A 23,773-nucleotide genomic window follows, 5' to 3' on the forward strand; every position below is an offset into this window, starting at 1 on the left:
ATGTTTGGGCTATTGTGGTTAGGATTGGGAGGGGTATTCTGGGAAAAATCTGGACAGAGTTGGCCAAATCCTATGGGTGACGTCTTGAGAACTTTCTCGTTTCGCCCATAGGTCTTGGCAGCCAAGAGCATGCAGTGGACAAAATGGAAAGTGGTCTCCTGTTTTTGTCACAAAGACCTTTATTTAACTTATGAAATTGAACAATGAGAGCCTGTTGTTTTTTGTACCTTTTCTAATATTAACTATGACTGTTGTTCTGCCTAGTTTCATATTGAAATAAGGTAGTCATGATCTTTTTTTCTGCTTGGCTTGAATGTGACAGCAATACATTCGCTTATAAATACCCAGCATTTTGCAAACATTGATAACTGTATTATAGTAATTCATTAATTTTCATGAATATTTATTAAGTGTTTGCTACATGCCAGGCATTGTTGTAAGCTCAAGGTATACTACAGGAAATGAACAGACAAAAGCTCTTGCTGATGAAGCTTACATTCTAGCAGGGGGGATGGACGAGAAATAGTAAGTAATTATGTCCTATGTAGGAAGGTGGAAGTTTCACAGAGTTGGGAAGATCAGAAGTGCTAGTGTTTGGTGGTGGAGTTGCAGTTTTAAATATGGTAGTGTAGAAACTTACTGAGAAGGTGATATTCGAGCAAAGATTCAACAGAGGTGAAGTTAGCTAGGATGAAAAGTATTCTAGGCAGAGGGAAGAACCGATGCATAATCCCTCAGTGGGAGTATGATTGACACATTTGGTGACCCATAAGGAGACCCGTGTCTAGAATGAAATGAATGAGGAGGAAGATAACAGAAAATATGGTCAGAGAGGTAATTCCAGATAAGGTAGGGACATGTGGGTCATTGTAAGGAACAGATGGTCACATATACCATTCATATAACATACTAAATTTAGACCTAATGAGAAGGAGGAAAACGTTAACGTTGAATTTGTGCTGTATTCTTTCATTCTGTAGATATCGTTCAACAGCTTTTATGTGCCATTCATTGTGATAAGTGAGGGAATACAGTGAACAAATGAAACAAAAGCTAGCCACAGTGTTTGTGGAGGTTCTCTTGATCCAGTGCAAATTGCTGTGTTTTGTGTGTTAATGATTGTACTTGATAGTCTACATAATTTATATAATTCTGAGTATTTCATTTAATTCTAAGTATCCAGCGAGATAGACAGTATTATTAACTTGGCATACAGTTGATGAAAGTGAGGCTAAGAAAATTTGGTAATTTGTCTAAAGTTGCATAGCCAGTATGTGACAGAATGGGATTAGAACTTAATCTTGTCTTTTCATTATATCATTGGTTCCCAAATCTGGCTGTGCATCAGAGTTCACTAGGAAGCTTATTATCAGAGCTATAGATTCCTTAACCTTACCTCTACCCTCATTTATAAATTTGAATTGTTGAATCTAGAGTAGGCATTTAGGGCAGGTTTAATCTTCGGAAAGTAGAATTGTTTTCTTCAGGTTGCTTATTTTTAATAACAAATTTTAAGATCCTTGGGTTGAAAGAGTCCTATAATTTTGTAGTGGAAATCCAGACTTTAGATAGACTGCCATGATACATAAGGTACTTGTATTTTCCTCATGAAAAGGCAGAATCTGAAAAAAAAAATTACCACACTGAAAGCAATCCAGACCAAAGGCAAAATATCCATTAACACAGGCAAATGAAGTCAATTATTTTGCTACCATTGATTTTCCAAGCACTAAGACATTGGCCTGTCGTTTTAATTGTTGAATCTTTTTTTTTTTTTTATTCAGCGCTATCCACATATCTTCTTTTATTTGAGTCTCTGTTAACGGTATGCCTAGGGGTCCTAAGTAAATAGTTGAGAAGTTCTACTTGATTGTTGGAAAACTGACTGTGAACTTGGTGGATGATTTACAAGTGTACCGAAGGGTCTAACATAGCTGTCCTTCTCTTTCAGGAGATTGAAGATGGCCCTTCAGCTATGCTAGGTCTATAATGGGAAGTGTCACAGTTCGATATTTCTGTTATGGATGCCTTTTTACATCTGCGACCTGGACAGTTTTGCTTTTTATTTATTTCAACTTCAGTGAAGTGACTCAGCCGCTTAAGAATGTGCCCATCAAGGGGTCCAGGCCCCATGGACCATTTCCCAAAAAATTCTATCCCCGTTTCACTCGAGGCCCAAGTCGAGTGTTAGAATCACAGTTCAAAGTAAACAGAATTGATGATATATTAGATAATCATGTTGAGGATCCAGAAAAAGGCAACATGAAATTCTCTTCTGAATTGGGTAAGTGTATTGGACTTCTAGTAGCATGTCAGAGTATTTAATCATTGGAAGTTTAAATTCAATTATTCTTTAAATGACGTGTTGCTCAGGGGATTAGAAATGGGTCATTTTCCCCCTCCAATTTATTTTGTTAATGAACTAGCTGAGGTTTTAGGATTTTGCAGATTCAGTGGGGAATTACATTCTAATTTATCCATTTCTGACTTTAATATTTTATGAGGACTTGGGAGAAAGTAATAAGGTCCAGTGTAGAAAAGAAAGAAAAAGAAAGAAAATGGAACTTATGGGGGAAGATTTTAATTGTTAGCATTATTTAATAAGGGAAAGAAATGGTCGAAAGGTAACTAGACTATATATAACATATTTTGAAAGCAGAGTTAATTAAAACAGAACATACACTATGAGGTTTAGAGATAAGCTGAAATTATATCTAATAAGAGTTCTACTTACAAGAATTGTTAAGATGCTGGAATATATTAAATACAGGAGTTTATAAAATCTTAGTATAAAGGGAAACTTTTTTCTTCAAAAATTATATTCTGGGGGCGCCTGGGTGGCTCAGTCATTAAGCATCTGCCTTCGGCTCGGGTCATGATCCCAGAGTCCTGGGATTGAGCCTCGCATCGGGCTCCCTGCTCCGCTGGAAGCCTGCTTCTCCCTCTCCCACTCCCCCTACTTGTGTTCCCTCTCACTGTGTCTGTCAAATAAATAAATAAAATCTTAAAAAAATTATATTCTGTTCAATTTGGCAGCAAGGATCTACTGTATATGCCTTCTGCATACTATAATTTTAGAATCCTGGTTTTAGCAAATTTTATTTTAAGGGATAAATGAGCCATTTGGTTATCTTTAAAACTTAAAGGTCTTTAATCTTGTCCTGGAAATCTCAAATAATAAGTAATTTAGAAGTAAGATTTTTAGAGATTGAAAGATTCATAAAATATAAAGGAAATGTTAAAACATTTCATTTGATCATAGTTTCAAAGAAATAAAATCAGTTTCTGGGACTTAATGATTTTCTAATACATAGAGTTGAAAATATTTAAAATTATATGAGGAAATGGAAACTAATACCTTGATTTTCATAAAATATACCTTCCAATCTTTTTTCATACTGCAATTTAGATACTTTAAAAGCATTAATAGGAAAATTTTTAGCTTCTTTATTCTTAGTTACTCCGGTAAAAACTTTTATAAAGAAGTAACATTGGTTTTACTGTTTTGAATGGACCTTGTATTTGCCTTCGAATATCTGTGACAAACTCAAATTGCTTAGCTGAAAAACTAAATGCTTTATAACAGGTATACAAAAAACCCGTTATAGCTAATAAATGAATTCAGCTAAGTTGCACGGCAGAAGATCAACACACAAAAACCAGTTGTATTTCTGTACATTAGCAACAAACGGTGTGAAAATAAAACTAAGAACGATTCCATTTACAGTAGTATCAAAAGGAATAAAATACTTAAGAATAAATTTAACCAAGGAGGTGTGATATTTGTACACTGGATACTACAAAACTGCTGAAAGAAATAAAAGTAGACCTAAATAGATGGAAAGACATGTTAGGTTCATGGACTGGAATACTAAATACTGTTAGGGTGCTAGTACTACCCAAAGCAATCCATAGATTCAGTGCAAACCTTATCAAAATAAGATGGAACGGCTGATCCTAAAATTAATGTGGAATTACAAGAGGCTCTGAATAACCAGCACAATCTAGGCAAAGTACAAAGGGGAGGGCTCACACTTCCCAATTTCAAAACTCTCTACAAAGCTATAGGAATCAAAACAGTGTGATATTGGCCTAAGGACAGATGTATAGATCAGTGGGTAGACCGAGAGTCCAGAAATAAACCCTATGACATTTCTGGCCACTTGATTTTTTAAAAATGTGCCAAGACTGTTTAATGGGGGAAAAATAGTCTCTTCGACAAATGCTGTTGGGACAAATAGATATCCAGATACAGAGGAGTAAAGTTGAACCCTTATATGTAAAAATTAACTCAGAATCAATTGAAGACCTAAATATAAGAGCCAAAACCTTTATAAAATCCTTAGAAGAAACCCTAGAGATAAGTCTTCTTGACCTCGGGTTTGGTAGTGATTTCTTACATGACACCAAAAGTACAAGTTAACAAAAGAAAAAAATAAATTGGACTTCATTGAAATTAAAAACTTTTGTACATCAAAGAAGACAACCAGGAAAGAAAAAAGACAACCCACAGAATGGGAGAAAATGTTTTCACATCCTGTCTCTAATGGGGGTCCATTATCCAGAATATATAAAGAACTCTTAAAGTACAACAATAAAAAGACAACCCAATTTAAAAATGGGCAAAGAATTTGATAGACACTTTTCCAAAGACAAACAAGCACAAAAGATGTTCAGCATAGTTACAGAAATGCAAATCAGAACCACAGTGAGATACCATTTTACATTTGGTAGGATGGTTATAATTTTTTAAAAAGGAAAATAACAAGTGTTGGCCAGGATACAGAGAAATTGGAACCTTCGTTCATTGCTGGTTCCTCAGTAAGTTAAACTTAGAGTTACCATATGATCAGCAATTCCACTCCTGGGTATATACCCAAAAGAATTGCAGGCAGATGTTCAAACAAAAATTTGTACACAGATGTTCATAGCAGCACTATTCTCAATGAACAAAGATGGGGAGAACCCAAATGTCCATCAGTTGATGAAAGGACAAGCAACATGTCTTTCCATACAGGGATTTGTTCAGGCACAGAAAGGAATGAAGTTCCGACACCTGTTGTAACAAGGAGGAACCCTAAAAATGTTATGATTAGTGAAAGAAGCAGGACACAAGAGGTCAAACAGTGCGTGATTTCATTTATATGAAATGTCTAGAATAGGTAAATGTGTGGAGACTAGAAGCAGATTAGTGGCTAAGGGGGCTGGGGAGGCAGGAGGGGGAGAGGCTTGCTTTAATGGGTATAGAGTTTCATTTGGGGTGGGGCTGTGAGTAGCTGCGGCTGGATGTGCCGGCTGCACCACATTGTAAATGTGCTCGGTGTCACTGAAGGTAAACTGTGTGTTATGTACCTTTTGCCACAATGACAAAAATGGAAAAACCCACTCAACTTCTATAAAGAAAACTTGATTTAGAAGGAATTAATATAAATCAATATAGTAATAGTTAAAAGTATGGTGATTGCTGAATAGGGCCTTATCTTTAAACAGTCAGGGGAAAGAACTTGTACATTTTAGAAAGATTATCAACACTAAATTTAAAATTAAAAATAGATTTTCTAATTTAATTTGCAGTTAATTATAAAGAACCTGAAACAGCTCCTCGGAGGCATGGCTGAATAATACCATGTTCTTTTTATCCGTAGTTTACACAGCCAGACACCTGTAAATGCCTGTGATGGTATGGGGAGTTTTTCATAGCTTATCATTTTCTAAAGTGGATACAAATCAATGAACTAATACTAAGCTTGCAGGAGCTTCCAAGTACTAGTTTAATTGAATCATTTTGCTATTTGATATGTTGCTTATATTGCTTTCAAATGTAGTATTAAAATTGCTGTGGTCATACTGAAAAAAATTTTTAAGTTAAAAAAGATAGCTCCTCCAGCATACTAGTTAATTGGCTGTGATTTTATATGAGCAGGGGAAGGACAAAAGTAAGCTGAAGTGATTCCCCCCCCAGTTTTATTGAGATAAAACTGATATATATAACATTGTATTACTTTAAGGTATGTAACATAATGACTTCATATAAGTATATATTGTGAAATGATTACTACAGTAAGTTTAGTTAATATCGATCATCTCACATAGTTAAAAATGTTTTTTTCTTGGGATGAGAACTTGTAAGCTCTACTCTTAGCCACTTCCAAATATATAATACAGTATTATTACCCACCATTACCATGCTGTACATTACATCCCCAGAACTTATTTATAATTAGAAGTTTGTACCTTTTAACCAACCTTCACCCAGTCTGCACCTTCCCCCACCCCACCTCAGCAACCACATCTGTTCTCTGTCTGTAGGAGTTCTCTTTTTTTAGATTCCACATAAAAGTGAGATCATACAGTATTACGTATTTGTCTTTCTCTGTTTCACTTAAGCATAATGCCCTCAAGGTCCATCCATGTTGTCACAAATGGCAGGCTTTCCCTTTTTTCATGGCTGAATAATATTCCTCTGTGTGTTTGGGGGGGGGGGCGTGCCACATTTTATTTATCCATTCACCTATCAATGGACGTAAAGTAATCTCTTAATATGGAATAATTTTTCTTTTTTTTTTTTTTAAAGATTTTATTTATTTGACAGAGAGAGACAGTGAGAGAGGGAACACAAGCAGAGAGGGACCCTGAGACCATGACCTGAGCTGAAGGCAGTCACTTTACCAACTGAGCCACCCAGGCGCCCCTGGAATAATTTTTCATCAAAAGATATATATTAGAAAATAATCCTTTCAGTATCCAGTATGAGCTAGTTCTTTGATTTATTGAATCAAGGAATATTTATTGAGAATTTAGTTTATGCAAGGCACTGTCCTAGGTGCTGGGTATCAAGCAATTTTTATTTTATGTTTTGAACATGATCAAAGTCTCTGCTCTCATGGAGTTTGCATCCTCTTATAAAATGTTAATGGAGCTTCGTTCTTTTGTATTTAAAAAAGGATGTACTCCACACCAAAAAACCCCAAATCCAAGTTAAAAATGGGCAGAAGGTATAAACAGACATTTCTCCAAAGAAGACATCCAGATGGCCAACAGACACATGAAAAGATGTTCAACACCACTCATCATCAGGGAAATGCAAATCAAAACCACAATGATCTACCACTCCACACCTGTCAGGAAGGCTAAAATCAAAACCACAAGAAACAGGTGTTGGTGAGGATGTGGAGAAAAAGGACCCCTCATGCACTGTTGGTGAGAATACAAACTGGTGCAGCCACCTTTGGAAAACAGTATGGAAGTTCCTCAAAAAACTAAAAGTAGAATTACCATATGATCCAGTAATTTCACTTCTTGGTGTATACCCAAAGAATACAAAAACACTAAATTGAAAGGTTATATGTTACCCATATGTTATTGCAGCATTATTTAGCCAAATTATAGAAGCAACCCAAGTATTCATTGATAGATGAGTAGATAAAGAAGATGTGGTGTATATATACACAATGGAGTATTACTCAGCCATAAAAAAGAATAAAATCTTGCCATTTGCAACAACATGGATCTAGAGGGTATAATGCTAAGTGAAATAAGTCAGAGAAAGACAAATACCATATGATTTCACTTGTGTGGAATTTAAGAAACAAAAAGACAAACCAAGAAACAGACTCTTAATGAGAACAGACTTGGTGGTTGTCAGAGAGGAGGTGGGTGGGGCTGCGTGAAATAGGTGCAGGGGATTAAGAGTACATTTATTATGATGAGAACTGAGTAAGGTATGTATATTATACACGTGAAACTAATACCACACTGTATGTTAACTGTACTAGAATTTCCTCTTAAAAGTCCATAGTACAGGGGTGCCTGGGTGGCCCAGTTGTTAAGTGTCTGCCTTTGGCTCAGGTCATGATCCTAGGGTCCTGGGATCGAGCCCCACATCGGGCTCCATGCTCAGCAGGGAGCCTGCTTCTCCCTCTCCCTCTGCCTGCCTGTCTGTCTACTTGTGCTCTCTCTCTCTGTCAAATAAATAAAATCTTAAAAAAAAATGTAAAAGTCTATATTACAGTCTAAAACCATGAAAAGTTAACTAGTAACAGTTAAAGTGTCAGCACAGTTCTGTCAGTTATTGACAAAGACTGAAAGTAATCAGGTGATTGAGAATCCCTGTTTAGGGGTATCTTAATACATGAAAAACACTGTAAAATGGAAGCAAAACATGGAATTTTGTTTCCATCATTATACAGCCAATAAGAACAGAGTATGCAAGGACACTAAATACTGCTTTAAAATGAAGTTTCTAGAGTCCTATCAGTAATGAAAATATTCTGTAAAAAAAAAAAAAATGTATTCCAGCTTTAAAAGCTCATAGAAAAAAGCATATTAAGAGGTAGTGTTTCCCAAAGTGGATCTGGGGACTCTAGTCATCTGTGGTCAAATGAATTGTGGAAGCAATGCATTCTGTATCCCATCCCCTCACACCTGGGTATCTGTAAAACAGTCAACATCATTAAAGGATCAGGACTATCCTTCCATTCCAAATAAAACAAAACAAAACCTATTGGACTTTCAAAATCCATTGTTTCTCTGGATTGTTTGACCATGAAATCCTTTTTTTCTTTTTAACATCTGTTAATGTCCAGTGGAATTAGATTTCTGTGACCAGACTTTGGGAAATGCTGGGACAAGGGAGTCATTCTGTGAGGAGAGGTTAAAGGTTTGATATGGGAAAGAGAGCGAAAAGAGACATTATCCTTCTTTGTAAAGGTAAAGTTTCTGAATGTTAGAGCAGGAATGTTGAATTGTAGTGATTTTGATGGGATCTCCCCAGGGTATTTCTTGCCTTTCTTGACTATGAAGCTGATTAAAGTCTGGAATCAGAGACTTTGTAGAAAGGCTTATCAATAATCTCTATTTTAGGGGCAGGGCTCCTATAAAAATTTGGCTGTCGGGGTGCCTGGGTGGCTCAGTCATTGGGCGTTTACCTTCCGCTCAGGTCATGATCCCGGAATCTGGGATCGAGCCCTGCATCAGGCTCCCTGCTCCTCGGGAAGCCTGCTTCTCCCTTTTCCACTCCCCTTGCTTGTGTTCCCCTCTCACTCTGTCAAATAAATAAATAAAAAGTCTTAAAACAAAACAAAACAAAACTTGCCTGTCATTGGGACCTGTTGCCCATATGGGTTCTATAATCTATTGCTTTTATGGAAAAATAATCATTCTTTTATTTCTGTCCATATGTAAGTTTTTTTCTTGAAAATATTCTTAAGATTATGGCTAGTGAGCAGGTATTTATGATTAAGGTATACCTGCTTTTTGAGCTAGACTGACAAAAATTTGACTCTAACTTCAATTTACTTTTTTGAAAATGGAGACAAGTTAGATTTGAGAAACATGGCTATTTGGTTACGAAGGGTTAAAGTCAGGATTTTCTTAGGATCATAATATAACAATAACTGCAGCAATCCTTTCCAGATTTAACATACTGACTGTAACTTCAATCTTTTGCAGGTATGATTTTTAATGAACGTGATCAGGAGTTGAGAGACTTAGGCTATCAGAAACATGCCTTCAACATGCTTATCAGTAACCGCTTGGGCTACCACAGGGACGTGCCAGACACCAGGAATGCTGCGTACGTTTCTCATTAGTTGATGCTGCTGCGTTTTAATGACTGCTTTTAGTGGCATTATAGTAAGTCGTGAGGATGGTGCTAATCCGTGCATTTAGGCTTCATTATTCAGGATACTGGAAAACTTAAGACAGATTTCCACTCTATGACACCTGAAGCCTGAGATTGTACTAACAGAGTTCTAGAGCTTACTGTCTCTCTTGAAATTTAAATCAGAGGGGAAAGGCAAGAGGTATTAACTGCATATAATTAGATAACCTTCTGAGCATAAATTTGTTTGAAATGTTTATTGTATTTTTGGGAAAGGAATTAAAAATCATTGAAGAATTTCATTCATCTCACTTTTTTGTCTTTGTCATTTTTGTTGTTTCAAAGGCTTTCATTCATATGGTTGGTCAGTCAGTCATTCCACAGACCTTTTTAAGCATCTTTGTTTTCTAGACACTGTATTAGGTCTTGGAAGTAAGTAGAGGAAGACATAGTCCCTGGGATCACGGGGCTTAGGGTCTAGCAGGGGAGATAGATAAGGGAATGGGTAATTGCAGTAGTACAAGAATGAGGGCTAGGTAGGAACTGGTGATGAAGTGGGGAACCGGAGACCAGACGTAAGGGAAGGCCTCCTAGAGGGTGCTGGCTGAGCAACGCACAGGGGACTGCTCCTATGCGAACAGATTGAGGCATTACAGTACTCGGAAAAGCCCTGGAACCGTTCACTACGGCCATAGTGGAAGAATGTCAGGAGACTGGAGGTAGCCAGGGCCCAGATGTTGGAATGCTTTGTATGCCATGCAAAAGAACATGGAATTCTGGATTTTGTTCTTTAAGTTAGTGATTTTTTATTATTGTTGCTTGAAGCCACCTAACCCTTTTTGTCATTTTTAAAGATATTTATTTATTTGAGATAGAGAGAGCACAAGCGGGCAGAGAGGCAGAGGCAGAGGGAGAAGCAGGCTCTCCGCTGAGCAGGGAGCCCGATGCGGGGCTCGATCCCAGGACCCTGCGATCATGACCTGAGCCGAAGGCAGACGCTTAACCGACTGAGCCACCCAGGCGCCCCCATGATCTTGATTTATATACTAGTTTACTCAAATCTTTTTCTATTACTGGGTAAGAAATAAAATTTTCAAATACAAAGTTTTATATTTCTGTTTCCTTTTGAATGTTCGTTGTGGAGAAGCGAACATTACATTAACTTATGAATACTGCATTAAAAACTTGTGGTGATTTCATACAAATAACACATTTTTATATAACCTCTGTACCAAAAAAAGAAAAAAAAATCATTTTTTAAATGTTAATCTAAAAATAAGCAGAGTAGCAGGTATTGGAGAGAGAAGTTATTAACAAACTGTAAAACTGTTGAGTGTGACACCACAATGTATTCTTAAGTGCTTTTTAAGAAACTTTTGTTATAATGTAGGAAAGAGGCTGAGCAGGAGGCAGTTAATATTGAGTGAATAATGACCTAAAACATTTGAGCCTTTTAAGATGTCGCATTTTCTCATATGTGTCTTTACAGATGTAAAGACAAGTCTTACCCTGTGGACCTGCCAGTCGCTAGTGTTGTTATCTGTTTCTACAACGAAGCCTTGTCTGCCTTGCTCCGTACTGTGCACAGCGTCCTAGACCGCACACCAGCCCAGCTCCTTCATGAAATCATCCTTGTGGACGATGACAGTGACTTCGGTAAGGGATGTTGTAGCTGATACTGTGAGATCTGGGCTGTTGATCACGGTAGGATTAGCATCAGCAGCATCAGCTGACAGTTCAGACGGGGGTAGGACCCTGGTCCACACAGTTGCAGTAGAGTTAGCAACAAGTAAGTATCTGTTTGTTGATTAGAGGATAATTTTGAGGAAACAGCATTAGCTTTGTGATCTTTTTACAGACTGTGCTATTTTAAGTTTGGCCCTTGAAATTTTTCCCTTGGCTTACATTCTTTTTTTTTTTAAAGATTTTATTTATTTGACAGAGAGAGAGACAGCGAGAGCAGGAACACAAGCAGGGGGAGTGGGAGAGGGAGAAGCAGGCTTCCCGCTGAGCAGGGAGCCCGATATGGGACTCGATCCCGGGACCCCGGGATCATGACCTGAGCTGAAGGCAGACGCTTAACGACTGAGCCACCCAGGCGCCCTTGGCTTACATTCTTAAAAAATGTTTATTTCAAAATAACTGTAGATTAGTAACAGTGGGTTACAAAGAGGTCCTGTTACCCCTTCACCTAGTTTCCCCCATTGGTATAGTTAATGTGGTTACAGTGCAACATCAAAACCAGGAATTTGAAGTCGGTACAGTGTGTGTGTAACAGTTCTGTGTCATTTTATCCTGTGTGTACGTTCCTGTAACCACCATTGTGATCACGATAAAGACTACTCCCTGACCGCGAAAATCCCCCTCGCGCTACCTTCTAATACTCACATCCACCTCCCTGACCCACTCCATCCCTAATCCCTGACAGCCTTAATCTCTGTGATTTTATTTCTTTCTCTGATTTTGTCATTTTAAGAATGGTTGCATAAATGGAATCATACAATATGTGACCTTTCAACATTGGCTTTTTTCTCTTGGTGTAATGCCTTGGGCTTATGTTTATCTAATGAGTCTGTTATACTGACTATCCCCAGATAAAAGTGGATTGCATTGTGATAGCTCTTAGATGATCTCTGAATGCCAGTGTTTTATGATTCAGTATTTATACACTTTTAAAAAATGTATTGAAATATAATCGACACACCGTTTTATATTTGTTTTAGTTGTACAATATATTGATTCAACAGTTCTGTACATTACTTAGTGCTCGCCACAATAAGTATAGTCATCATCTGTCACCATTACAGTGTTACTACAACATTGACTATATTCCCTCTGCTGTATTTTTTCATCTCTGCGACTTATTTTGTAACTGGAAATTTGTATTTTATATACCTTTCTTCAGTTCAACATAGACTCCTTAAGAATGGTTTCATGTACACACAGAAGACTCTTTAGGCTACTCATTTGGCTCTAAGCTACCTTAAGAGATAGGTTGTATCCTCATTTCATAGAGGAGGAAATATTAAGTAATTTGCTTGAGGTCCCATAGCTGTTAAGTGGTAGAGCTGAAATTAGACCCCTGGTCCACATAGTTCTAAGCCTTCTGCTCTTTTCATTACAGCAAGCTGCAGAAGTACATTAATAAATTGTATGCATGATAAATTGTATGCCAGTTACAGATTTTTCATTACTCAAGAGCTTATTAGCAACTCTTATCAACAACGGAATTGGTCTACCAGTTGAATATATAAAGCAAGGAAATGTACACTGAGCCCAATGGGAACAAAATGCTTACACCTTGCAAATATTGAAACAGCACAAGAGAAATTTAGAAAGGTTAATAGAAAACAAAACTTAATTTCAAGAATAAATAATTAAAAAGCCAAGATTGTGAGTCTGCATCAAATAGAAGACTGGCTAAGTACTAAATTATAGAATTTACGGTGGTGAATTTTTTTTAATCTGTATTTTGTTTTTCAGTTTATAGCTATTTTTCAAAGTGAAAACTCATGATAACTTAGAATGGTTTATCTACTAACAATGGAAAGAATTACTTATATGCTCTTCGAAGTTATGAAATTTAAAGGTAAATGAGCTAGAATTTTTAAAAAATACTTAGTGCCCTTGGAAGGTACTAAATTAATAAAAGGACATATTTACTGCTGTTATTATATAATTCTTGGTAGGGGCAATAGAAGTTGTTACAACTATTCTGAAATGGAGTAACAGTAAATTACTTTGAAACAAAAGACACACCTCATTTTTTTGGTTTTAAATCTGATTGAATGCAGTCAGCTGAACATTCAGTCACTCAAGGTAAGTATTCTTCTTGGCTAGTGTTTCAACTCTTAACCCTTCATTTCTTTACTTTTTCTTCCTTACAAGATAAGTTATAATATTTTTTTTAAATAAAGCAGCAGAAGATTCTATATTTGATAATTTAAGCACCAGATACAATCTTAGAGTAGCTATAAAAAAAAGTCTTTGTATATGTCTCTTGTGGTTTTATTATGGGACTCTTTATTTTCAGATGATCTGAAAGGAGAACTAGAGGAATATGTCCAAAAATATCTCCCTGGAAAAATTAAAGTAATAAGAAACCCAAAGCGTGAGGGATTGATTCGAGGAAGGATGATTGGAGCAGCCCACGCTACAGGTATAACTTCTGCTGCTCTTCTCAGTGGGTGTTGGCAACAAGGGCTTTGTCCTTGGTCTTTCCTGATTGTGCTGAGATCTGTGAAAAGTGATAGGAGGCTTGTTCACTTTGGAAAGGGTTTCTTTATAACTCCACCCCGGTTGTCCCAAAACAGACTCCAAGGAGGTGAGCTCTAGAGTCCAAGCTGGTCTGTTTTCATAGTGGCCCTTATTGCGAATTATTGTTCCTCATGTAGGTCTGTATCTTGCTTACTTATATAAGGAGAAGAGTAAAACAATATGTAACTGAACTTTGTAATTTTTTTTACTTTTAATTTTTTTTTAAAGATTTATTTATTTGAGAGAGTGAGCGAGCATGCAGGGGGAAGGGGCAGAGGGAGAAGGGAGAGAGAGAATCTGCAGCAGACTCCATACTGAGTGCAGAACCTGACACAGGTTTCAGTCCCATGACCCTGAGATCATGACCTGAGCTGAAATCAAGAGTCAGATGGCCCTTCAACAGACGGAGCCGCCCAGGTACCCCTGTAATTTTTTTTAAATACAAAATTTAAAATATGTGTACTTAGACTGTTTGATTTGAGTTATGCCAGTAATTCTCAAGTACAAATACATACCTCTGGTGATAATGCATCATGGTTTTTGTTGGATAAATGGACATAATGTTGAAAATTGAGTTACAGGGGTACCTGGCTGGCTCAGTCAGTAGAGTGTGCGACTCTTGATCTCTGGGGTTATAAGTTCAAGCCCCATGCTGGTGTGGAGATTACTTAAAAAATAAAATCTTTAAAAAATAAAATAAAAATAAAAATTGATTTATAAAACTATAAAGGTACTTTCTTTAAAATTCTCTCTCAATCCTTCTGATGCCATCGAAGATAAAGTCTCCATTACAAATATATCTTTAAAACATTTCCAGTGTATACTCATCTCCCCTTAGAAAAAGAAAGAACAGGGGGGCGCCTGGGTGGCTCAGTTGGTTAAACGTCTGCCTTTAGCTCCTGGGCATAAGCAGGGAGCCCGCTTCTCCCTCTCCCTCTGCCCCTCACCCCTCCTTGTGCTTTCTCTTTCTTGCTCTCTCTCAAATAAATAAATAAAATCTTTAAAAAAAAAAAAACAGGTATCAAATTTAGTCTTTTGCAGAAAATATATCTGGTCAGTCCTCCGTTACCTGACCTTGAATCCATTGTTATTTCTTTTTGCGGTTGCCTCTGTAAGGTTAGTGATCCTGATTTTCATTTATGATCTTGATAAAATTTTCCTTTTAAAATTTTATTTAAGTTAAACGAATCAGTTTTAAAATATTAGGTGTATAATAGTGCAGGTAGTGTATGGTTGTTGCAAAAAAAAACCCATGAAGGTAATTTGAGAATTCCAGGACTTGAATTGGGGCCTTGTAGTGACATCTCCCACCTTCCCTGTCTGCCCCTTGCATCAAGATAACCGGTCACGAGGGTTTACAGTGGCTGCACTGCTTTGTCTACCACCCTCCTGCACACCCGCTGGCCTACTTGCTGAGTGTAGGCGGGACTTCGTGTTTTAGTCTTTCTTCCCTCCTTTCTCTTAAAGCCACAACAAACTGAAGTAATTCACAGGCATCCAGTCTACAGTCATATGTAGAATGAATTCAAGGCCTATGATTTTTTCTTTAGAATTCTAGTCAAATAAGTACCTAATGACTTGGCTGAGTTGAGATAAAGAGAAAATTGTGGGGAATGGCAAGATTATGCCATTCAAAATGTACTGTTACATTATTACTGAAAGTTTGTATTTTTCAGATAACAATAGTTTTTTTCTTTATGGTCTTTTGGTCTTTGTTCAAATGTAGTTTAGGGTTTGTCAGAAGCAACTGAGGGTTGCAGAAGGGGAGGGGGTGGGGGGATGGGGTAACTGGGTGATGGGCATTAAGGAGGGCATGTGATGTGATGAGCACGGGTGTGTTACACGCACCTGATGAATCATTGAACACTCCATCTGAAACTAACGATGTACTATATGTTGGCTAGTCGAATTTAAATAAATTTTAAAAAATGAAAAAAGAAGCAAGCCAGTTTTGGGGAAGTCAGTCTCAGGTTCAGCGTAACCAGGTATAATCTTACTTCCTTTAGTTAAATCAAAAAAAGTAACATTTTTAGAATTAAGAAAAGCTATGAATACATTTTCTCCTCAAAGGAACCTTGATTGAATTGACTTCACTTCACCTTGAGTAGTGTACAGGCTGAGCATTTTGCCTTTCTGTATTAAAGGACATCTGGTGAGCTTTCTTGCCTGAGGTATTTCTGCTATCATTAGTTGAAGTAGGATGCATCTTATTAAAATAGGTGCTTTTAAGGAATTCATATAAAATCTATATTGATGCATTTCATGGATAAACCTTTAGAAGAAGAATAATGCCACCTGGTGATGAGATTCTAAGTTTCTCAGTTGCTAAGAATCACCACAAAGTTATCAAAGAAATTTGATAACCCGCACTTCTGCTCACGTTTATCAAAAGGAGTTAAAAATGTTGGATAAAATCATTATGATTTTTATTTTACTAGCTAGAAGAAAAGCTATCCCATTGGCTCACGAGAGCCGCTACAGCCAACCAGGTTGGGGAAAGGAAGGAAAGGCGGCAAATGGAAGAAGAAATGAGCATGTGGCCATTGAGTGGTGACTTCAGAGGACAGGGGAGCCCATGTCCCTGGCATGGCGGAAGGGGTACATGGTTCTCGCACTCCTGAGAGAACTGCTGTGTTGTGGCAATGGTCGATAATGTGGTCATGTTTCTGAGTCACCAGTGAAAACAGTTATGTTCTCTAGCCTCTGTTCACTAAGGCAGGGAAATGTATCCTAAATTTAGAATTTTTTTTTTTAGAGAAGGGGGCGGGGCAGAGGGAGAGGGAGAGAGAGAGAATCTCAAGCAGACTCCCTGCTGCTGAGCGCAGAGCCCAACTCGAGGCTCGATTCCCAACCCCAAGATCATGACCTGAGGCGAAACCAAGAGTTGGACGCTTAACTGACTGCGCTACCCAGGTGCCCCCAAATTTAGAAATATTTTGATTATGGTAAGTGTAATAATAACTACACACAAGTGGCCACTGTCCCTGCACTGCACCCCATACCTTTCTGTCCAACGAACAGAATTGTTTCTGTGAGACTTTGAATCTTTTCACTGAGGAGAATCGGAATTTATGTGTACATGTTTCTCAGTCATAGCAGTACAGTCGAGGCAGAATTCCTGGCTAAAAGTCCTCCTCTCTTCCTGATTGGCAGTAGAGTAGTGGAATAATTGCTGGGCTGGAGGGGTGGCGATTATATTTCATACCATGTGAATGCGTCGTCTGACCGAACTGGCGGCCGTACCTCAATGGAGGGCTCGTCCTCTGTTTGCCTCCTCAGGAGAAGTCCTGGTGTTCCTGGACAGCCACTGTGAAGTAAACGTGATGTGGCTGCAGCCCTTGCTGGCTGCCATCCAGCAGGACCAGCGGACCGTGGTGTGCCCTGTCATCGATATCATCAGCGCGGACACGCTCGCCTACAGCTCGTCCCCTGTCGTGCGGGGAGGTTTCAACTGGGGTCTACACTTCAAGTGGGATCTTGTTCCCCTTTCTGAGCTCGGAGGACCAGCAGGAGCTACTGCACCAATAAAGTGAGGTTTCTCCTCTAGATTTGAAAAGTTCCTGTCAGTACTTCTTCAAAAGAGAATCCCTTCTTCGCAGGGAGCAGAAGTGTTGGCTTAATTTGTCCGCTAGAAATTCTTGAGCGCTCACTGAATTTTATATGCTGCGCCAACTCCTAAGGAAAGATTTGTGAATTCGGAATTATTCGTGTCCTCAAGGATGTATCACTTAGAAGGGCAGACAAATAAGAGCAGTATCTTGGGATAATGGTTGCATAGGATAACGGTGTTTTTTATGTTGATTATCATGGTTTATTGCCTTTGTCATCTACTTACCTTCAGTTCTTTGCTAGTATGAGTGGTGTTGTGAAGAACATTTGCTATATAAGCCTTCTCTATAATTAGGATTTTTAGGATGGATTCCTGCTAGTACAGTTAAAAGTCACAGTGTAGAAATTATTTTCAGTTCTCATTCATATTCTCAGTGTTACAAATCTGCTTATATATTATTTATTATTTTTTGTTTTAAATTTCTCATGTGGATTTCAGAGAGGTTTGTCTGTTTCTACTTTTTAACATTCTTGGACCTACAGTTTTGGGTTTTTTTTCACTTGTGACAAAATAGCATATATAAAAAGTACACATAGGTATGTATGTATTATGCACACAATTTAATAAATGGTTATAATAACATCTGTGCAGTTACCACCCAGGTCAGGACACAGCACCCAGATGCCCTCTGTACCCCTGTTCCTGGTCACAGCCCCTGCCCCTAGAGCTGTCATTACCCTGACCTGGTGATCATTTCCTCGCCTTCCTGGAGTTTTACCATCTCTGCGTGCGTCTCTAAACAATATAGTTCAGTTTTGTCTGTTCTTGGACTTGGTATAAAATGAAGCCATTGGACTCATTTTGTCTTGCTGCTTTTACTCAACATTCCTTTAAAAAATTCATCTGTATTACAGTGTATGGCTCTACTTTATACAGCAGTGAAAGAGGATCATGTTCTATGATATGTTCTGTCCAAACTTACCCAGTTTACTGTTGGAGGGCAGGTTGGGCGGTTTTCACTTGTCTTTCTTTAATGTCACAGATGGTGCTGTGACCAGCACCGTTATTCCCACCTCCTAGTTTAAGAAGAAAACTGCCTGGTTGTGGGGCATGCCTCTTTTTACCATTAGGAGATGATGTTTTCCCAGCACTTCAGGTGGCTCTGCAGTTGGCCTGTGGGGACTTGCCAGCTTCCTTTCATCTGACCCAGACTTGGGGGGAGACCTCGGCCAGTTCCTGGGGCCTGATGTGGTCTGCTGGCCGAGCGGGGCAGTCTTCTGCTCTCTCGTGCTTTGTGCGAGAATCTGCTGCAGCTCCTGCTAAGTTGTGTCAGAACCTGACACTCGGGAAAGCAGAGCTGCATTTGGGGACTGTCCGTCTGTGTTTCTGGTCTCTACAGCCGCTCGTCCTGTGATTGGAGGCAGGCAGCGGTGACTCCATTTTGTCCTCCCAGCTGTCTGTGGTGCTCTCTTTGACAAGGTAAAGACGCACCGCGCAGGAAGACGGTGCCCCGGCTGCTGCTCGCTCTCGGCGTTCGTGCTCCTGCCGGTTCTTGCCTGTTTCACCATCTTCGTGGGCGTTGGTTGTCATCGTTTAATTTTTAATACTTTGAATCACAAACACGTATTCAGTAACAAAATAGTATAGAAGAACTTTGGATGAGGAGTGGCTGGCTCCCTCCTTGCTCCCTGTTCTCAGTCCTTCTCCCCAGAGGCTAATTCTTATCACTGTTTTTATTTTGGGTCCTCCATTTATTGCTTTTTTCACTCTAGATGAATAACCTATTCCTCTTTTCAATGTCAAACTGACTTTAGGTCCTTTCTGTGGGCAAAGTGAAGATTTTGTTCCTCTGTGTCACTGTCTTCTCCTCTCTGGCCTGGTGGTGTAGTGTGCACGTTTCTGTTGGTACCGGGAGAAAGCGGCACTCGAGGGCTAGGACAGCACCATCTCACCCTCCTCCTCGCATGGCGAGCACATTAGTGCCCCTTCCTCCTCCTGCCGCTTTCCCCCACTTTTCTCCCAGTTCTTCTGTGAGTTCTCTCACTTTTGGGATTTCAGGGTTGCTAACTTCTTAAGGTGGATGTTTAGATTTTTAAATTGTTCATCATTTTTCCTTTCCTAATACAGTTATTGAAGGTGATAAACTTTCTTCTAACCATGGCTTTAGCTGTATCCCACAAATTACTATTTTTTGTGATTTTTTTTTAATTTTAAAAGATTTTATTTATTTGAGAGAGAGAGAGAGAGAGAGGAGCATGAGAGGGGGGAGGGTCCGAGGGAGAAGCAGACTCCTTGCTGAGCAGAGAGCCTGATGCGGACTCGATCCCGGGACTCCAGGATCATGACCTGAGCCGAAGGCAGTCGCTTAACCAACTGAGCCACCCAGGCGCCCTTTTGTCATTTATTTTAAAATAGTTTCATTGTGACGGTTTTTCTGACCCATAGGTTATTTAGCAGTACATTTATTATTCCCCAGGTATATGAGGATTTTATAATTATGTATTCCTAGCTTTTCACTGTGATCAAAAAATATTCTGTATGGTTTTAGTTCTTTGAAAATTGGTGAGATTTGCTTTGTGGCCAAGCACATGAGTAATTTTTGTAAATGTTCCTTGTGTGCCTGGAAAATTTGTATTTTCTGTGGTTGTTAAAAAATGGGATTCTATATCAATTCAGTCAAGTTTATTATATTATTCAGATATTCTATACTTTTGTTGATTCTTTAAAAAACTATGGAAGCATAGTTGACATGTAGTGTTATATTAGTTTCAGGTGCACGACATAGCAGTTCAGTGGTTCTGTGCATTACACAGTGTGCACCGTGATAAGTGTAGTTACACTTGTATCAGTTATTAAATATGGCATATTAAAGTTTCTCACTGCAATTGTGTATTTGTTTCTCCTTGTAGTTCTTTATCTGTTTTCTTCATATGTTTTGAGGCTGTCTTCTGTCTCCATAGACGTCTGAAAATTTGGAGTTATTAAATTATTAGATCTTGTGAATGAAACCATTTATTCTAGACTTTCAGAATAGTAAAACTTTTGCATTATAGTGAGATTAATATGGCTATTCTGGCTTTGTTGTAATATTTGCATCGTGTAACTTTCCTTTTGTTGTCAGTCTCTGTGGTCTTCTGTTTCGATGTGTCCCTTGCAAGGAGCATGTAGTTGCTTTTGTATTATGATTTGTTGCTAAACCAGTGTGAAAAACTTCCTTTTACTCCAGTTGATTACATTGAATATTACTTGTATTTTGTGCTTATGATTACAGTGGCACTGTGTTCTTTTCTTCCCCTTCCTCTCTTGCTTTCTTTTGATCCTGAGTTTGGATTTTTTATTATTCTGTTCCCAACTGCCACCCCATTATTAGATGTTATATGTTCTTAATACTATTCTTGTAGTGATTACCATAGAGAATACGGCGTACATTCTTGCAACATAATTTGGTACTTCAAACAATGCAGGGTTCTGAGAATGTTCATTCTCCAGTTTATCTCCCCTCAGTTTATATTGTTGAAGTGTGTGTGTGTGTTTTAACCCTACAAGACATTTTTTATGTGGCCATTATTCATCTAGGTTACCCACATACTTCCCCTTTTATTTTACTCTTTATTCTCTCTGCATCTGCAGACTTCCATATGGGATTATTTTCATTCTGACTAAAGAAGACATTTTAAATGTATTTCCTTTGGCTGGACCTTCTGGTGATTACTTCTCTCTGGCTTTTTGTAAAAATGTCTTCCTTTCACGATTACTTTGAAGTATAATTTTACTTCATACCCATTTCTACGTTGGTGGGTAGATTCTTGGGACTTTGAAGGTAATCATTCAAGAACCACTGGCTTCCACTGTTTGTGGTGAGAAGCCAGCAACATTCTTATTTTTGAAGGCAGCCTCTCATTGGCTGCTTGAATTTCTTCTCTTTGTCAGAAGGGTTTTTCAGATATGCATAAATTTGGTTTCTTTTTTGATCATATCTATCTATCTGCCAAATTTTGCATCTTGTCTTTTATCCTTGCATATATTGAGCAGTTATTTTAAAGTCTCTGCCTGATAACTACATTATTTGAAACGCCTGCACATCTGTTTCTCTTGTAGATTGTTTCTCTTGTTTTTCGTTCATGTGCTTTATCTTCCCGATTGCCTGGTTATTTATTTGTTTAGTTGCTTATTTACTTTTGCTTGGTGGCGGACACTGTCATGAAAAATTATGGAAATACATTCATACCTGAGATGGTGTTTTCTGCCTGCAGAGAAGTTTTGCTTCACTTCTAGCAGGGAGCTTGGGACGCTGAAATCCACCATCACCTTAACTCAGTTTCAGGAAGTGAGACAGCTGGAAGCTGAGCTTGTGTCTCCTTGAGGGCCAGGCTCCTTCAGATTCTCTCATTAACAGTCTCAGTCTTAGCAGTATTGACGTTTTGGGCCAGATCCTTCTCTGTTGTGGGCGCTCTGTTGTGCATTTTAGAATATGCAGTAGCGTGCTCGGCTGCAGCCCATCAGTTGCCGTAGAACTCCCTCCGCCCCCATTGTGACAACTAAAAATGTTTCCGGACATTAATGAAATGTTTGCTTGGGGACAGAATCATCCTGTTTGAGAGCCACTGGTCTAAGTCAAAGTTTGTCTGGTCTCCCTTTGGTAGGCTCTGGAGTCCAGTTTTTATCCCACTGTTCTGTGAGACTGTCCAAAGGAATTAATTCATACCTCTTTCTAAGAACAGTGTTATAATTTAAAAAGTACTTTTGATGCTTAGAAAAGTAGCCTTCATTTGCCAGATATCTAGTATATCATTGGCAATCTAGAAAATTCAGTTACGTGGCCCAGCTCATTCCCTGATGTTAGATAAAATGTTTCATAATGGTTAATCTGGTTTTCATTAGTGATGTTACAACGGTGCGCTGAATTTTTTTTAAAACAAAGATGATAGATAATTGGCTGTGTAGAATTGGTACAGTAATTATTTCCTTTTCTAGGTCACCTACAATGGCTGGAGGATTGTTTGCCATGAACAGACACTATTTCAATGAACTTGGACAGTACGACAGTGGCATGGATATCTGGGGAGGAGAAAATTTAGAAATATCATTTCGGGTAATTTTTTCATCTTTAACTCAGTGTAGTAGAATATAATTTTCATCTACAATCTCATATTTTCTGTCAATTCTCTTTGATTATCTTTGTTAACAAATTGTCCTTAATGAATGCTACTTTATCATAATCCGTGATGTGGATAATATCCATTCAAAGTGTGGAAAGTACTTAAGCAGCTTTATTTTATAAGAATTTAAAAAGGAAGGTTGTAGTGAATGGTTGGGTATAATTTCAGCTGTCTAAACGTGCATTTATTTTTTTTTTAAAGATTTTATTTATTTGACCGAAAGAGACACAGCGAGAGAGGGAACACAAGCAGGGGAAGTGGGAGAGGGAGAAGCAGGCTTCCCGCTGAGCGGGGAGCCCGATGCGGGGCTCGATCCTAGGACCCTGGGATCATGACCCAAGCCGAAGGCAGACGCCTAACGACTGAGCCACCCAGGCGCCCCTAAACGTGCATTTAATCTAATTTTGTTCTTTGTCAGTTTATTAATCTTATTTGTTAACCCTAGACACATATATTTAGGGTGATTGGATTTCCCTGATTGCTCAAGACCATCCTGGTTCACACCTGTTCTCCCAGGAAAATTATTAATAGTTCCCCATCCCACTTTCAGAAGTAGCTAGCAGAATCCTTTACATATACAAGTCCATCCAGCCCGAGGAAGGAATTAATCTTTCGTAATTGGGTCTCTTCTCCAGCTGCAAACGTTGGGAAGATGGTGGTATAGGTGGGGTCTGGAACTCCGGGAACTGGGGGTTGGAGGACAGTCTTTGCCAAGGGCAGAGTGAGGGCCCGGGAAAGAAGGCGGACCTCTGCGTACTAGTAGATGTCCTCACCTCCACTTCCCAGCTCCTGGGCTGCGCAGCAGAACCCCCACAATATCACAGTATGTTGTGCATGTGTCATTTTGTATTTTTGCAGTGTATTGACCACAGTGTTTTTAAAAGGTAGTTTTTCCTACATAGTCTTTAGAATTTTAAAGTTGAAAGAAATAATAGATATCGTTAGTTTAGTCTTATTTTGGACATAAGGTAATGGTATCCCACAAAAACTAAAATAACCATATAAAGTAACCCAGATGGCCCCTTAGGGCAAAGCAAAATTTAGACGAGAACTAAGATCTTTTGAATCGTAATAGAATTATTCAGTATATTTCATTATTCCTGTATATATACATGTTATAAGAAAGTACCAGGAAACTGAGATTAGAGGACCAGCCAGTAAGCATTCTTTGTCCTTAAGTCCTGAGGATCAAGTTCCTTGATCTGT

The 23,773-nt window shown here is 38.5% G+C and overlaps 1 protein-coding gene across 4 annotated transcripts in view; it reads left to right on the top strand.

The window, feature by feature from the left end:
• The first annotated feature begins 1,884 nt into the window (after positions 1–1,884).
• The window catches only part of GALNT11 (polypeptide N-acetylgalactosaminyltransferase 11), a 29,973-nt gene continuing 8,084 nt past the window's right edge, over positions 1,885–23,773 (top strand). Inside the window, exons 1-6 of one of the 4 annotated variants that reach the window (XM_021692764.2) lie at positions 1,885–2,284; positions 9,451–9,574; positions 11,091–11,257; positions 13,635–13,760; positions 17,138–17,387; positions 22,383–22,500. In XM_021692764.2, coding sequence (XP_021548439.1) covers positions 1,990–2,284; positions 9,451–9,574; positions 11,091–11,257; positions 13,635–13,760; positions 17,138–17,387; positions 22,383–22,500 — 1,080 coding nt within the window. In that variant the 5' untranslated portion in view covers positions 1,885–1,989. Of the gene's footprint in view, positions 2,285–7,186; positions 7,201–9,450; positions 9,575–11,090; positions 11,258–13,634; positions 13,761–17,137; positions 17,388–22,382; positions 22,501–23,773 lie in introns of those variants that run through there. The other 3 variants (XM_044919937.1, XM_021692765.2, XM_044919938.1) reach the window with 3 other exon arrangements.

Source organism: Neomonachus schauinslandi, chromosome 12 (assembly GCF_002201575.2).
Source record: "Neomonachus schauinslandi chromosome 12, ASM220157v2, whole genome shotgun sequence".
In the NCBI taxonomy this organism is placed as follows: Eukaryota; Metazoa; Chordata; class Mammalia; order Carnivora; family Phocidae; genus Neomonachus; species Neomonachus schauinslandi.